Below are 17285 nucleotides of genomic sequence, written 5' to 3' on the forward strand. Positions count from 1 at the left end.
GGAGTGCAGGGGGAGAGAATGCTTCTGTCAGCAGAGCTGCGGGGATGACGGAGGATGCAGTCGGGAACATGTGTGTGCCACGTCAACTGGCCCTGTCTCTCCAGATCTCCCCGGAGGTGCTGTGCAAAGAGGGGATCAAGGTGCACAGGACTGTGCAGCAGAGCGGCCAGTTCGTCGTCTGCTTCCCAGGGTCCTTCGTGTCCAAAGTGTGCTGTGGCTACAGCGTCTCAGAAACCGTGCACTTTGCTACCACCCAGTGGACAAGTATGGGCTTCGAGACTGCCAAGGTGAGCAGCAAGCCAGTTCCCTGTCCGAGTGGTAGGACCTGTGCAGTACTGAGCATGCATGTGTAGACTTTTGTGCTGGAATATGTCTCTGAAATCCTTAGGGGTGGCAGAAGGTTTTACTTGAGAAGAGGTGTTGGCCTGTGCCATGGAGGGTTTGATGTCCATTACTGGCCAACCTCAGTGATACAAAAGTCCTCGCGCTTCATCTGGCGGGCGTGGAGGTCTCTGCTTGGTGTCAGCTTGAGACCTCGGCTTCCTAGCTGCTGGTGCTGTGGTGTGCTCTAACTATTATCCACACCCTCTGGGCAAGCGAAGATATCTTATTTTTTAATAGCCTTGATACGAACACAGTGTGGAAAGTCTGGACATTCCCAAGAAGCTTGACAGCTGCTGACCCCTGGGACTCAACCGCCAAGACTTCATCTCTTTCAGGAGATGAAGCGCCGCCATATCGCCAAGCCATTCTCCATGGAGAAGCTGCTGTACCAGATTGCACAAGCAGAAGCGAAAAAGGAGAACGGCCCCACTCTCAGTACCATCTCAGCCCTTCTGGATGAGCTCAGGTACGCAGGGCAGCCGCAGCGGGGCAGGGCTGAGGCCCCATTATCGGCCGCCCCTGCGCTAATGAGGCCCTCTGCAGAGGCTCGGTGGGGCATCTGTGAGGGGTGGGGTGCCTGTCTTCTTGCCTGCTGTTGGGGGTCAGTGTCCTGTGTGAGGTCGTCCCGGGAGTGACTAGGAGGCAGGCGGTCTGGACCCTGATCATGTTGGAACTCTGCCACAGACACCTTGACTGTTCTCGACGGCGGAAGTGGTATGGGGAGCTTCCGGTAGTGCCCAACCCTTGCTTTTCTTGCTAGGTGGCGTGTACCGCATGCGTGACGACGCTGGCACTGCCTCTTGCCCTAGCCCAGCTTTCCTCCGGCAGTGATGGGCGGAGCAGGTCCGCCAGACACTGAAGCACAGCCTGGCTTTTTACCTGGCTCCTTTGTAACCCTGCTCACCCTCCTTACTGTGGAGGTGTCTGCATCTTCCTAGGGAGAGGCTTCTGGGGGCACCATGCGGATTCTACCCGCGACGGCTGAGTCTCGGATGACGAAGCCAGCAAATAGTGTGTTGTATCTTCTGAGGGGTGGAGCGAATGTGCTTCTGCGTTGTGTGTCCTGCCTCATCTCAGGGCAAAGTCCTGCCATCATGTGGCCTGTGGGGTAGGGGCTTGTCTGTCTGGTCCCCGCCAGCACTTGGGGAAGGTGAGCTGGGCTCCGGGCCCGCCCCGCCCCATGTGTGCATCTTGTTCCCAGTGGGTTATCGTGGATGGCGCGGCCGTCCATCCCCTTCTGGTGGTCAGTGGCCTGGCCACCTGCTCTGCACAGAAGCCCCACCACGCTTGCTGACAGCGGCTCCCCCCCTCCGTCATTTCGACAGGGATACAGAGCTGAGGCAGCGCAGGCAGCTGTTCGAAGCCGGCCTTCACTCCTCCGCGCGCTACGGCAGCCATGACAGCAGCAGCGCGGTGGCAGATGGGAAGAAAAAGCCTCGAAAGTGGCTGCAATTGGAGACATCAGAGAGGAGGTGTCAGGTCTGCCAGCACTTGTGCTATCTGTCCATGGTGAGTGTCCCTGCTGTCCTCGTTCCCATGGGGCGGGGCCCGTTTGTCCTGTTCATTCCCCAGTATCTCAGCCCAGAGACACTGGCGTCTGCGTGCGGGTCAGCGCACCGGGGTGCCCAGACCGTGTTCCAGTTCTGCTCCTCCAGGCTTCCTCACGCTGCCCTGCCCGCCTCGCTGCCTCGTCCCCTTTCTTCTGCTTTGCTCCCACAGTGACACCACTTCCCGCGGAAAAACCTTTGTGGAAGGCAGGTGCCCAACACAGTTGAGTCAGAACACACCCGGCTGGGACCCAGGGTTAGCCCGCTGCTACGTGCCCGCAGTGCATAGTCCCCATGACAGCCCTGGCCCACCTGCAGGGCCACTTCCCTCCATCCTTGGTCAGGAATGAGCAGCTTAAGTCAAATGCCCAGTGATGGGGGTCCCGCAGCGCTGTGCAGTTGCTCTGCTGGCCTGTGGTGGGCAGCACTGGGGCCTGGCGCATCCTCACCCGAGGCCAGCGCATCTGCTGTCCCACAGTGGAAGGGATTGCCTCTCCCAGTTCAGTCACATACTCCTTGCAACTCCAGAAGCTTAAAAGGAGGGTGGGAGCCACTGCATTGCCATGACAATGTCCCAGCCTAGCGGCGCAGCAGAGGTTTCTCAGTGTCTGGGAGGCCAAAGCCGCTTGGGCGGGCAGCACCTTCTTGCTGCGTCCACATGGCAAGGCTTCTTCACCTGGTCCTCGTGTCTCCTCAGGACACAAGCCAGGTTAGATCAGGACCTCCTGCCCCTGCGCACATGGCCCATTCTGAGATGCAGGTGATGAGGGTGTGAATTTTGAGGGGATAGATCTTGTGATGGCGTGGATTGCATTTTGCATATTCTCTTCCTCAAATCTGCGTTACCAGCATCGCCCATCAGAGCTGCATAGTTGTCTTCTCACGCTGCATCCTTCCTGTGTTTATCATTAGCGGGAGCGATTTTCTGTGGTGACCGACTTCTGTCATGTGGTGCTGGCCTGGTCCTGCAGGCGTTTGGGGATGAGAGTTTTCAACGTGGCCTCTGGAAGGCTTTGCTTTTTGAGTTGGCACTTGCTGAAGTGAAAGGGTTTAAGTTGTACTTGTATGTTTGATGCACCTCACTTCCCATGAAGCGTGTTGCTCCTCCGTGCCTTTCAGAGGCGGCGTCTTTCTGTCGGTGGCATTTTCATGTTGTGAAAGCTCATACTCTGCTCTTCGATTAGACACAAGACCAAATCCCATCTCAGGTGCCAAGACACCATTTTTCCTTGGTTACATTTTAAACAAAGTAAGACTTGAACTCAGGGGAGTGGCAGAGTCCTTCACCCGAGCCGGCAGCATCTCTGCTCTCTCCTGGCCCTTTGGGCCCTCTACCCGAGCCTCCTGGATGAAGGCTGGCATGTCCTGCTGTGTTTTGGTGGCATCACTGGTCTCGCCAAGGGGGTGTAGGGCTCTGCGTTCCTCTCCAGCTGTATTAAAGAAGCTGCTCCTGAGCAGTAGCCGTTTTGCTGCCCGTGTGTCCTGTGGCCATACCAGCTGGTAGTCTTGCTCCACTCAGGGCTGTGCTGGCATCTCTCATGTATTCTGAACCCTCTGCTTGAGTTTTCCCTTATCCATCCGCTGTATTGAAGGCCTCTGTTAATGCAGCCCAGCCCCTCCCCCTAGCGGGAGACCCTATTCCCAGCTGTTAGTCTCTTCCTATTTCTTCTGTTGTCTTTTTTATGCCAGGACCCAGTTCTGAATTTAAGTCTTGTACTCTCCTTGCTCAGCTTGCTTGCTCCTGGCGGGCACTCTACCACTTGAATGAACCATACCTCTAGCCTGGCCATTTTACTAATTAAGAGATAGTCTCTCAGACTCTTCGGCCCTGGCTGGCTAGAACCTCCCTTTTCCAGTTCCCAGCCTCCTAATTGCAGATATCTGGGAGGGGCTCAGCACCACCAGCATCTAGCTCTTCCCATTTCATGTTTGCGTGCTTGTGAGTCAGCTCCCTGGCCTGGGCATCGTGGGCACGGGCCTCCCCACCCGTGTGTGGGGCTCAGCCACGCCCCCCTCCCTGGCCCTTCTTAGTCTGGAGCCCAGCTGAGCTGTGCTATCCCTACAGGTGGTGCAGGAGAACGAGAACGTCGTGTTCTGCCTGGAGTGCGCTCTGCGCCACGTGGAGAAGCAGAAGTCCTGCCGCGGGCTGAAGCTGATGTACCGCTACGACGAGGTCAGTCCCTGCTCAGTCCGTCCTGCGGGGACAGAGCCCTGGCAAGGCCCTGCCCTGCATGTAGCCAACTGTCCCACGGCCTTGTGGAATTTAGGACGATGACAGCTCCATCTGCATTTTCATCTCTGTGCTGCCGATTGCAGGCCACACAGCCTCTGGCACTTTGCTTCTTTCCCGTAGCGCACTGACTTCCACCCTGATGAGCAAATGGCCCACTGGTAATGGGATGGAATCATGGTGGAAAGAAACATTCTGTTGGGAGACAGCCACTGACCTCCTCTTGACCCCTCTGCTGTGGCTCTGCTCAGCGCCTTGCAGATCTGGCTGTCACTGCAACCTGCCACGGCCTTCCCCATTGGCACGTTTGGAAGTTTAGGCCCTCCCACCCCATGAGGTGTTCTCCTTCTCAGATTCCTGGGCCAGCTTTTGACAAGGCGCTTGGACACAGGCGATTCTCTGTACATGTCCCCACACAGCAGGGCATTGGGCAGCATTCCCCACCAGATGCCAGCAGGGCCCCCCTAGCCGGAACATCTGGAAGTGTCCACAGACACTGGCACCATCCCTTCTTAATTGGCTGTGTGCTATGTGCACACAGCCTGGAAGCCCCTCTTCAGTGGCCAGCCATGGTCCTTGGCTGCGTGGTTCTGACTACATTGCGCTGGAACTTGTGTGCCTCAGACACAGATCGGACGGGAATGCTGTGCTTCAGAAGCACCTGACTTCTGGCGTGTGGTTACACTTCCACCCTCACTGCCACTGGCAGTGCAGTCAGGATGGAGGCGTCTGCTTTGGGCTGACAAGGAAAGCATTTGAGGATGTTCAGCATGTCTAGTTTGGCAGAGTCTCAGAACCCTTTAAGAAAAAGATGGTTGAAGACAGGCACTGGTGGCTCACGCCTGTAATCCTAGCTACTCAGGAGGCTGAGATCTGAGGATCATGGTTCGAAGCCCGGGCAAGAAACGTTGTGAGACTCTCATCTCCAATTAACCACAGAAAAAGCCTGAAGTGGCACTGTGGCTCAAGTGGAAAAGGAGCTCAAATCAGGGGCAACGTGTGCCCAGGCTGAGTTCAAGCTCCAGGCCTGCGCCTGCGCTGTCGCACTCGCCCCCCGCCCCCCCCCCCCCCAAAAAAAAAAAAAAAAAAAAAAAGGCTGACTGAGATCTCCCAAGGTCCTGGCCAGCCTTCTGAGAGCTGCCCCACAGACCTCAGGATTCCCCTCTGCTGCGTTAACGGTGTCTCTTTGTCCCAACAGGAGCAAATCATCAGTCTGGTCAATCAGATCTGTGGCAAAGTGTCCAGTAAAAACGGCAGCATTGAGAACTGTCTCAGTAAACCCACACCAAAAAGAGGCCCCCGCAAGAGAGCGACGGTGGCCGTGCCGCCGTCCCGGCTGTCATCCTCTGGCTCATCCAAAAGTGCTTCAAGCTCATCATGAAGATGCCAACCCGTGGTTGATTTATATATATTTTTTTGTAATTATTATATTCTAGTTTGGAGTACTTGCTGTAGGATACAAGCTGTCTTTGCACTAGCTCTAAAGAAGATTTTCTTCTGGTTTTAGAGAACTAATTTTGTTTTAGCATTAAACTGTTGAAGTTTTTTTTCTACTTAGAATACCTAGATACTGCAGTCGGATTTTGGAAACTGCCGTATATCCACTGTTTTAAAAACCCTTGAGGGGCTGTATTACTTTATATCGCCCCTGTGGCTGACGAAAGCCTTTTTTTTGTTGTTTTGATTTTTGTTTTGTTTCGTTTTTTTTGTAACTGTTGGGGGGAAAAAGGCTTTTTAAACCCATTTTTTGAAGAGGGTGAAGTTTGGAGAACAAATTTTAACTTACCAGTCATGTGAGCAGATTTTTCTAGATTGGAAAAGGGATAGGAGACATATATATATATATACACACACACACACACATACACACAGGAAAAAAAAAAAAAACTTGAAATGGCTTTACTTTTGGCTGTCTTTTCTTCTGTCATGTGCAAGAGGAATTTGTAACTTCTGAATCCGGAGAGCCCTGATTTTGTTTTGTTGGGTGGTCCTGGCAGCTGAAGGCCGACTTTGGTTCTTAACCACAGGCAACATGTGGAGGTTTGAGCAGCTAGGCTCTCGGTACCAGCACATCACTATGCATCCGTTGGAGGGAGAGGACGAAGACAAAGACCGCCTGCCTTGGAGGGTCACTGAGGGAGACCTGTGCCTGATTTCATTAGGAAATCCATTCTGTTATTTTTTGGTGCTGTTGGCTACTTTATCAAAAAAACCCTTCAATAGCATCCTTAAGGGGGGAAAAAAAAAAGAGAAAAAACAAACACGTGATTGAAGCGCTGCGTGCTTCGTGGTCATCAATGTGCAATCTTCCTGAACATTCCATCCTCATCTCACTGCTTCTTGTCCTGCGCACCTTCACACGTCAGCATTAATCTTTCGTTTGGGATTTGTTTTCCTCCATGATCGCATTGTAGAGCCACTAGGTCTGCAGTTCTTTTTTGAATGTGAAAATGCATTTGTGTTCTTCCTTGTCTATTTTTTCTCTTCATGTTTTAACAAAAAGGAAAAAAGAAAAAAAAAATCCCATCCCTTTTGTACATACACCTGTAAATTGTTTTAAATACTTGAGCCTTTTCTCGGTGGGGGGAGGGACGGGGGGTGAAAAGACAAGATGAAGAAAAGCCTTACATTTCAGTTTCTTCATCGGTTGGATTGGATGCTTACAGGGTTTTTCTTGTAACATTTTATAAGTGCTGCTTACATCACTGAACAACAACAAAAATAATAATGGAGTAGCTGTTGCCCTTCTCCGGTTGTGTGTACAGTATGTGTGGAATAAAAAGGGAAAGTGTTTTCACAAGCTGTTCTGTTTCATAATTGGACCACCAGTCCTGTAGCTCCCCACGCTGCACGGAGCGGCCGGTGGGGCCTGCCAGGAGTGTCCTAGGATCCACTTTGTTGGTCGTTGTTGCAGAAGACTGAACTGTTTTGGAATATTTAACGATGACATAAACGGTCAAGTGTTTTCCAATGTGGTTGTCTGGTTTTTATGGCCTTGCTGTGTACTTTTCCCTCTTTTTGACAGTAAACTTCTGCCTATGGCTTACAGTTTGACATTTAATTTATTAGCGCTGCTCTGCTCCCTCCCTTGAGAGGGGATACTTCATGTGGTTTATTGCCAGTTTTTTGTTTACTTTTCAGGTTTGTACTACAAGGTTTAATAATAAAAACAAAGTTTTTGGACATTTGTCTGTCTCGTGGAAGATGAGTGAATGTGGCGGGCAGTCTTCCCGCTGCCGTGGAGGTACTGATGGAAGCATTTTCATTTTGCTCACATAGAGCGCCATCTGTTGGTGGCCTGTGGCTGGGCCAGAGCTCACCTGGGAGGCTCACACTGCTCAAGGTCCTATCCTCCTGGAGCTGGATGGGCCAGGAAGCAGAGAAACTTCTCTGCAGGAGGAACGATGCTGCTTTTGCTCAAACTGGTGTGGTCCTCTGGGCTCAGGTGTGTGTTGTACAGACTGCAAGCAGAAATGTCTGCCTGTGAGGGCTTCGCGTTCAGGTGCCCACCACCGAGAACATCTCCCCTACCCCCAACCCATGGGCCCCAGCATCTCACCATGCGTAGGGAACTTTCAGTTATGCTGTCCTTGAGGATGGAGGCAGGGGAACACCTTTCCCTCCTGTACAAACTAGATGCATACTCTTTTCAGTTAAATTCCTCCAACTTTATTGTTAGCCCTTCTCTCAGGCAGTTTCTTGCCCATTATTGGCAACCATGTAAAAATCAAGACCCTCTGTACAACAACCTGGCTATGCAGGTGGGTTCTGCGCCCAGCTGACCATTCAGATGTCCGGATTTGAGTCACTATCATCACTGATGTCTGGGGTGGCCTTTCTGTCACTGTGTAACGTGGCCAGGGCGGTGTCTACCTGGACCTCCTCCTCGTCAGACTGCACCACTGGACAGTCCCCTCCTTCCCCCAGGTCTGGGGTGGACGGGTTGGTGTGGGTGAAGGATGAGGAGGGCGGCTGGGATGGGTGTTCGGATGGATGTGGAACCTGGAGAGTTACTCCGCTCTGACAGCTGTCCTGTTCAGGCTCTGGAAAAGAATAAACAAATGAGTGACGTACTGACAGGAGCTACAACCTTCAACAGCTGACCATGCACAGGGGCTGCTGTTCCCGTGATGAGCCACCCTGGGTGTGGCGCTAAGGGAGGCCCCAGAGGCCACCCGAGCTGGCCACCTGCCTTAGAGGGAAGTACAGAACTCTGCACTGGTGTAATGCCCAAACCATGTGCTTTTTAAAGGCCTGAGGGTAAGGAATGGAGTAGTCCTGGAAACTTTACGTAAGTAATTTATTTTGGAACACCAGTGTTGAGACAAAGTCAGAATTATTGACCATTTGGCAGGTCTCCAGTTTCATGGGGATTCAATTCTTTGAGGAATCAAGATTTCCACAGGCCCTCACGATATTAAGTCTCCTCCTCCTCCAGAAAAAGGCAGCCTACCACCCCTCAGTGCTGTGTGTAGTAGCCTTTCTGAGAACAGGGCTGAGAGGATGAGGTAAGAGGACTTGGGAAACATAGCACCTGTGGAACTAAGAGAACCGTCTTCGTATGTAGAAGTTCTGTAGTATGTCATAAGCTTGCTGTGGGGTGATGTACATATAAAAGGACACAGCCTGAAGAACTGTAAGATGTAGTGAGGCCACATACAGGTCTGGTGCCTTGGCAAATGTTTGCCCAATGAAAATGGAATGGTGCCCCCAGGATTGCAGCTGCTCCATGGTGGCTGTGCCCACTGGATTCCACTGGGCAGGTGCAGGGGAAAACCGTCCTAACTCCTGTCAGCGAAGGCTGCAGGGAAAGATACTTAAAATCCAGTGTGTGGGAAGATGGGCTGGTAGAAGTGGCCAGTGATGGGGAGGGAGATGGGAGCCCTTGGTTCCATTTCTGCAGGGCTCTCCACTCCTACCTAAACCAGGGGACAGCACAGTGCTGTCCTCTCCACCGGAATTCAGGAAGACGTCCAGGGCCTCCTGGTCGGAGATGTCCATCAGATCCATCTGCTCCAGCATGTCCACGTTCACCTCCATGGATGACATACTGCCCATAGGCTCTGAGAACAGATCCACAGTACAGCAGGAAAGTTAGTTTTTTCTCTTACATTACTTTAAAAGGTGAATTTCGTTGGAATTAAGATAATTACATTGTGACTACCAAGAAACATGGTTCAAGCTGGTCCACGTCATTTGTCGCTCTTAAGCCCTTCCCCATTTTGATGTCCTAGCCCTTTGTTGCCCAGTAGTATTTGAGCAGGGCAGGCATTATCTAAAGCTCAGGCTACTGTGGGGCTGCAGGACATCGGCCACTTCCGCTTACAGGTGAGCACCATCTAAAATTGCACTGACCTTTGGGCATTTTGCAGTCCTAAAGCATCTGAAGGCTGAGTAGTGCAGCCCACAGCTCCCAGCCCACCTGCAACAGGAATCAACTGCTTTGCCCCCGGCTTTTATAGCCCAGAAAACCACAAGCCAATAAAGGCATCCTGGGTATGGCAGTACCTGGTGGAAGCAAATGTAAATTGTTTCTGGAAGGATGGACCCTTAGTTGTGGGTTTCACAGGAATACAAGCTCAAAGACATAACCCAATCAGAATTTACAACACATGGAGACAGGCCCCTGCAAGGGAGGGCCAGAACAAGCAAATCCAGTGTTGGCATCTTTTGCCAAGAACTTCAGATAAACTTGGGACCAATGAAAGAGCAAGTGTCAGACTAGCCATCTGAAAGGGGACCTACAGAAATTTAATCACTGAAATTTTACTTGACCTGTGAGTTAAATGGAAGATCAGTGCAGAAAATCAATAAACTAGATCACACGGTGATTGAATGGATTCCCCAAGTAAGATATATAAATGTGAGCTAGAAAATGCCAAAGCTTTAGCACTTCACAGTTCCAAAAGGAAAGGAAGAGCAATCCTGTTTAAAGAAGCCAGTATTTTCCAAAACCAACAGGCATGGGGGCCCAGATTTAGGAAGCAAAAGACATTACGAACAGGGTGAGTCCCAGGAGGAAGATTTCCGGTTTTTCCCGTGCCAAGCTCATTCATTTGACAACCTGACACTTGGAAGTAACATCCAAATCCATGCTGTCCTGAGGCTCACCTGCCAAGGCCTTACACCCCGGACCACATCAATGTCAACACTACACCCACATGATCTGGAACCAAGCACAAGGGGCAACGGCGCTGGACCCTGATATCCAGGCTGACTGGTTATGCTGGTGCCTCCTGGTGGCACTTTTCTGGGGTGGGAGATGGGAGGTGCTGGGACTTTTTCTGGCTATGGAAGGAGCCTTTCAGTACGGCCAACGGCCAGTGTTCTGACTTTAACTTTGAAAAAGGCAGAGGCTCTCCATTCTACATAACATAAAAAAAAATGCTTTCAAAAAAAGCTTTTAAGAAAGGAGCACCAAGTAAGATGGTAATGAAGCTGTTTATGCCAGTATTCACTAAATGTAAATGAGCCAAACCTGCTAAAGATGACAGGGCTGGAATGCAGCTCGGTGGCAAAGCACTTGCCTAGTAAGTGCAATGTCCTGGGTCCAATCCCAGTACCAAAAAAAGAAAAGACATACACACACACAAAAATCACAGTTTAAAAAATACAGTTAAGCTGGGTGCTGGATGCTCACTCATGTAATTCTAACTACTCAGGAGGCCGAGATTTGAATATTGCAGTTCAAAGCCAGCCCAAGCAGGAAAGTCCTTAAGACTCATCTCCAATAAATTACTCAGAAAAAGCCAGAAGTGGAGCTGTGGATCAAGTGAAGAGTGCTATCCTAGGGTAAAAGGAAGCTTAGGGACAGTGTCTAGGCCTTGAGTTCAAACCCCAGGACTGGCAAAAAAAAAAACAAAACAAAAAACCAGTTTAAAAAAAGATGACAGTGGAAGTGGCGCTGTGGCTCAAGCGGTAGAGCACTCACCTTGTGCTGAAGAGCACAAGGACAGCGCCCAAGCCCAGAGTTCAAGCCCCACGACCGACAAAAACAAAACAAAAGCAAAACCAAAAAAGATGACAGTTGGTGCTAATAGTTTACATCTATAATCCCAGGCCTTGGAGCCTGAGGCAGGAGAGGATCTCAAACAGCAGACTGGCCTATATTGCACAGCAAGACTGTCAAAAAACAAAACAACTACATGAATGATGTTTTTCTTTGTTGTTTTGGTTCAATCTTTTTAATAACGTTATGGACAAGCAGTTAAGAAAATGATAAAGCTATTGCCTAAGAAGCATTGTTGGGGCAAGAATAGTACTTTTAGCCAAGTGCTGGTGGCTCACACCTGTAATCCTACCTACTCAGGAGCACTCAGGAGATGGAGAGCTGAGGATCTCAGTTCAGTCAAGGCAGGAAGGCCCATGAGACTGTTATCCCTTAAGTAACCATAAAAAGGTAGAAGTCTGCCCGGTGCCAGTGGCTCATGCCTAGCTACCCAGGAGGCTGAGATCTGAGGATCAAAGCCAGCCTGGGCAGGAAAGTCCTTTAGACGCTTATCTCCAATTAACCACCAGAAAACCAGAAGTGGCGCTGTGGCTCAAGTAGTAGAGCGCCTTGAGCTGAAGAGCTGAGGGACAGCGCTCAGGGTCCAGAGTGCTTTGAGATAGCATCTCTTAGTAACCTAGGCTGGCCTTGAACTTCTGATCATCCTGCTTCAGCCTCCGAAGTGGCAGGATTACAGATATTCATGTGAACAAAATAAACAATTTTATTTATTTTCGCCAGTTCTGGGGCTTGAACTCAGGACTAGGCACTATCCCTGAGCTTCTTTTGCTCAAGGTTAGCACTTTACCAGTAGAGCCACAGCACCATTTATGGCTTTTTCTGATTATATGGCAATGAGGAATGGAACCCAGGGCTTCATGCATGCTAGGGGAGCATTCTACCACTAAGCCACATTCCCAGCCCCTATCAAACAATTTTAGATATGCAAGACAGACTAACTACAACAGACTGAAAAGGTTCCTATGCTAATGCATATAAAAAAGACAATTCATGGAAAATGTGCCAAAATTAACAATACATAATACATGATATGAGGAACAGAAATGTCATTGGTCCCAAACAGTATCTGAGGTAAGTGTTTCTGACACTCAGGAGTAAATGAGGGGGGATAGCAGTCCTAGAAAAATCCTAATTTCATAAAGAAGCCAATTCTGTCAGTCTAGACACTGAACAATTCCAGTCAAACTCTGACCAAGAAAGAGTCTCAGTAACTAAAGTGGCAAGGCTGTAGAGACACAGAGGCCCGTGGTCATGGGACAGAGCCTGCTGCTGACTCCTGATGGCATGTGGGCCCATGCTGTGCCATGCAGGGCACTGAATAGCACCTCTGGCCTCTGCCATACCCTTATCCTATACATCAGGCAACATGGTCCCCAGGCTTTGCCAAATGTCCCCAGCCAGGAGCCAGTGCTTGCTGAATATTACAAGGCAGGATGGTTCTGACCCAGGCTCCATGCAGAATCACTGAATAGAAGTGGAAGCCCACTGTAACTGGATAGAAGGACTCGGGGCTGCATCAATGTGGACACAGTGGGCTGGATGAAAGCAGCACAAGAAGAAGGCTGGTGATGAGACTGAGAGTTTCTACCATGGCCAACGTGAAAATGGGCCCTACCAAGATACACAAATTCAACTGACAGTGAACTACAGAGTGAAGAAGGAGATAGAAAACAGTAGAATGCCCCTATAACTAGAAGCTAAGGAATTCTTTGCCCCTCATTTGTGGCTTTGAGCAGTGAAGCCAGGGCCTTGGGCTTACGAGGCAAGTGCCGTACCACTTGTTCTAAGCCCCAGGTTGTTGAGCTTTTAGTTTGTTTTCCAGATAAGGTCTCGTGCTAATTTTGCCTGAGATGACCTCAAACTTTGATTCTCCTGTTTCTGCAACCCAAGTAGTTGAGGTTACAGGTGAGTGCCACCACACAGAGCAAAGTCAATCATTTCTTAAGAAACAAATACAAACCATAACCAAAGCTGATCAATTAACTTTTGATTTACACAGACCCAACTCTGAAATAAGAAAAGCCACAGATTGTAGAAATTATATGCACAAATAGCAAAGGTCAATATCTACAAGTATGGATGCAAAAAAAAAGGAACATAGAGGAATAAAATAAGCGATGGAAATTAAAAGTAAAACCAAAATGTCATTTCATACCGAGCTTTTCTGGCAATGCACAAGGGTGTAGAGTAATGGGAGCACATACAGTAAGCACGGGGGTATGGAAACTGGCTTCAATGTGTTGGTGAGCAACTGATGGAATCTAGTAAACTTAAAAGACAGGCGTGCCATGTGACTGCTTGCCCCCTACAGAAGTGGGCAGGGAATGTGGTTAGTGGTAGAGGGCTTGCCTAGCATGCATGAAGCCCGGGTCTCAATTCCTCAGTACCACATAAACAGAAAAAGCTGAAAGTGGTGCTGTGGTAGGGTTCTAGCCTTGATCAAAAGAAGCTCAGAGACAGTGCCCAGGCCACAAGTTCAAGCCCCAGGACTGGCAAAAAAAAAAAAAAAAGAATGCCTCCCTAGACAGCAGCATCAACCTGCAGGTCATATAAAACTTGCCAACAGCTTCACAATCACAAACTCTGGACCCTCTAGAATGTGGGAACTGGTGATGTAAAGTATATACTCATAAGGTATGTCTGTTTATACTAGCTGCCCGTAAACGTTCAATGTAAATAAATTTAAGAATAAATAATACATCAATAAGCCCAAATGTATTATCAAAATGCCTGCCCAATAAGCTACAAAATGATGCATACCATGTAACACCATTTTTATGAGGTTTTAAAACTTGCAAAGCTTAGCTGTATTGCTGGAATAAGTTTGTGTGTGCTGGGGGCTGGCAATCTCTGCAGTGAGGAAGAGGATGCATCAGTGGGCACGCGTCCTCACCTGTGTGGAGGGTATTTTATTTATGTACCCGATGGGCAGCAGATTCATAGATAGGTTTTTATATGTCCGGAATGTTTAAAGCATTTTTAAAGATAGGAGGCAAGTATTAACATGTTTAGTCTGGAAATGGGAGCATATTAAGACTATTGTCAGTTTTTCTCTGGATATTTAAAATGCCTCCTAATTAAAATGAAAACTAGTAACAGAATGTAATAATTTTCATAATGTTAAGTAAGACCCTCCTGGGGAAGTTAATAACATCAAGTTAGTATCACCGCTGGCAGCAATCTGAAGACATTTTTGTACTCTACGATGTCTTAGGGACAGGCTCTAAACTAGCACAGGTGGTTTTATCTGCTAGTTCTGTCCGGCCTCACGTTACTGTCCCTGTCCCTCACCGGCACAGACACCGTTCTGTCTTCAAAGCACTGGGTCCACTCTGGGACAAGAGGGCCTAGTCAGGCTCCATGGCACAGAGGCAGCCCTGGTTTGCAAGGATTCAACTTTGCTGACCCGCCATGCAGCAGCAGGACCCAAACTCCTAACTGGAAACATGGAGCCAGGGGACAGGTACAGAGCAGGGCATCTCCAAGGGGCTCTGTTAAGAACCTTGACGCCTAGCACAAAATGAAAGCAGTAAAGATGTTTCTCTGAGAAATCAGGAGGCCACCAGGTCAAGGGGAAGCGTCTCAGTAAGCCCTCACACCCCCGGGCCCTGCGGGCACAGGAGTTCTGGCTGTGTCTGGGCTGCACAGCACCCTGCCGCTGCCTTTGGCTCCCTGCTCTAGGGCCCACCCAGGCGCACCCTGCTCCAAGTGTCACGGCGAGGCCTGCACACTTAGCTAAGTTTCTGGATGAGACTTTCCATGGGTTTAATTTAAAAACGATGCATGTGACCCTGAAAAAATTGAAACTGCTCTTTCTTAGTGGAGAGAGGCCAAAACGTCAGGTTCACTCCATCAAAGACATTTCTTTTTCTTTGATCAGTTCTTCCAAAGTGAACTTTCTGGCCCATCCTGCTGATGAAGACCCTTCCTTGGGAAAGCCGGGAAGAGCCTGGGGGAGGGTGCTCTGACCATGGCAGGGCCTGGGGAGCCCAAGGCCTTCAACTGTCTTCAGTGTGAAATCAGTGCCCGCTCCACTGTTGGTTTGCTTTAGTTTTTAAACTGCAAAAGAACACGCTACTTTCTAGAAACTTGAAGATAAGTATTCTTGAGATGTTCAAAGCCACAAAAATCCAAGCACTTAACATTTAATTGACCTCTGTCCAATTCACACTTGCTTTGGGCTCGCCCGGCAGGGAGCAGCTGCAGGACCCGGCTCAGCGGCTCAGGATCTGTAGGACCCGGCTCAGCGGCTCAGGGTCTGCAGGACCCGGCTCAGCGGCTCAGGATCTGCAGGACCCGGCTCAGGGTCTGCAGGACCAGGCTCAGCGACAGCAGGAGGACCAACGTGCACACAGCCTCTAAGACCTGTCAGGGTTCTGTTTGCCACCTCTCTCAACTGTCATTTTCTCCACGTCCCCTCTGTGCTCAAAAGTGTACACGTAGTACATGCTGACCAAAATGGAGGAAAGGCAATTATAATGGCCCCACAGCCTGTCTGCCCTGGCCGGCCCTCTGCTCTCAGATCTCTGGGACTCGGAGAATTAAAGACTGGGCTATTTTGTTGCGGCAGCCTTCTGAGCTCCTGCCTGGCAGGATGCAGATTCCTGGCACAAGCTCTCCATTTCCTCCTGAAGGAGAGGCTGAGACCTGAGGTGCTCTGAGGACAAGGGCTGGCTGTTCTACAGATCCCTGCGTGAGATTTGTGAGAACTGGATGCTGCTGAGCTGGGCTGAGGAGGGAGTGGGTGCGGATGCACCAAGGATGGCAGGAAGGATGCGTGCAGAGGCAGGGATCTAGGACGCAACCCCAGGGGACACAGGAGCCCACCCCCATCTTTAAAGTTCTTGGGCACATAGTTCAGCACCTGCCTGGGGCGGACATGAGCTACCCAGCACACCGCTCTGCCTTCCCCGGCCGCTGTGCCTGAGGCAGCAGGTTCCTAGGAAGGAGAGGCCAAGACAGGAGTCTAGTCTCTACTCCCCTCAGTCACTGTGTGCATCTATGCATCTAGATGCTCTTGCTCAGCTACGCAACTGCTTAAACACAGTGGGTCCTTTGCTTCCCCAGATTCTGCCTGTGGAACCAATCTGGTTTGGGGTACGTAATCAGGGCCTGTCCTGAACATGTACAGGGGCCCCTTCATTCTAATCCTAACAATATATAGCTCTGCACATAGCATTGAAGATATATTAGGTGTTACAAATAACCTGAAGGTGATTTAAGCATGTACTATGTCATTTTATGTAAGGACTGGAGCATGCACGGGAATTGGTATCCATGAGGAAAGTTACACATAAGGAGGGATGGCTGTGTGTCAGGACACATCCTGATGATGAGGATCACCCCATAAACATCCTTAGGAGCTGGGCGCTGGTGGTTCATGCCTGTAATCCTAGCAACTCAGGAAGCTGAGATCTGAGGATTGTGGTTCAAAGCCAGCTGGGTAGCAAGGTCCATAAGACTCTTATCTCCAATAAACTACTCAGAAAAAGGTTAGGAGCAATGCTGTGGCTCAAGTGGTAGAGCACTAGCCTTGAGCACAGAGAGGCTCAGGGACAGTGCCCAGGCCCGGAGTTCAAGCCCGACAACTGGCAAAAACCAAAAAGCTCAAAAGTACATCCTTACAAAGAACTTTTCAATTCTCAGAAATGAACCCAGAAGCCTTGTGCAAGCCCTGAGCCACATCTCTAGCCCCTCAAAGGTTCTTAGTAATTGCGGGGGGGGGGGGGGGGGGGGGGGGGGGATGGGGGGGAGAAACCCTATACAACATAGAGCCATATAGATGTTTAGCTTCATGCCAATTATATAAGTAGAATCCTGAAAGAACCAGGGTATAGAATTATGGGCAATTTTTGTCTTTGTCTTATTTGAAAAATTATTTTAGCTTAAGGTGCAGCACAGGCATGTGGGAAGGCCTGGGTCAGTCTTGTGTCCTACAAACAGCAGCAAGGTATCTTCTGGCCAGACCTGATGGTGCACAGGCTTCTCCAAGCCCAGCACTGTGGAGGCAGGGGGATCCAGAGTTCAGGGCATAGTGAGGCCCTGTCTTGAAAAAAATCCCTGTCCCTCAAAAAAAAAATCTTAAAACTGCCAACCAGAGCTACTGGAAGAGGCA

At 49.9% G+C, this 17285-nt stretch overlaps 2 protein-coding genes across 5 annotated transcripts in view; one reads left to right on the forward strand and one right to left on the reverse strand.

The window, feature by feature from the left end:
• The window catches only part of Jarid2 (jumonji and AT-rich interaction domain containing 2), a 239718-nt gene extending 233294 nt beyond the window's left edge, over positions 1-6424 (forward strand). For all 3 annotated transcript variants that reach the window (XM_042678520.1, XM_042678522.1, XM_042678521.1), the window contains 5 exons: positions 105-287; positions 720-850; positions 1710-1893; positions 3997-4104; positions 5360-6424. In XM_042678520.1, coding sequence (XP_042534454.1) covers positions 105-287; positions 720-850; positions 1710-1893; positions 3997-4104; positions 5360-5542 — 789 coding nt within the window. In that variant the 3' untranslated portion in view covers positions 5543-6424. The remainder of the gene's footprint in view (positions 1-104; positions 288-719; positions 851-1709; positions 1894-3996; positions 4105-5359) is intronic.
• Positions 6425-7814: 1390 nt separating this feature from the next.
• Positions 7815-17285, reverse strand: part of Dtnbp1 (dystrobrevin binding protein 1) — a 94879-nt gene continuing 85408 nt past the window's right edge. The window contains exons 9-10 of one of the 2 annotated variants that reach the window (XM_042678571.1): positions 9087-9224; positions 7815-8204 (exon numbers count right to left, since the gene is read on the reverse strand). In XM_042678571.1, the coding sequence (XP_042534505.1) occupies positions 7948-8204; positions 9087-9224 (395 nt within the window). In that variant the 3' untranslated portion in view covers positions 7815-7947. Of the gene's footprint in view, positions 8205-9080; positions 9225-17285 lie in introns of both variants that reach the window. The other variant, XM_042678570.1, reaches the window with a different exon arrangement.

This window comes from Dipodomys spectabilis, unplaced genomic scaffold, assembly GCF_019054845.1.
Source record: "Dipodomys spectabilis isolate Male_0828 unplaced genomic scaffold, ASM1905484v1 ptg000045l, whole genome shotgun sequence".
NCBI lineage: Eukaryota > Metazoa > Chordata > Mammalia > Rodentia > Heteromyidae > Dipodomys > Dipodomys spectabilis.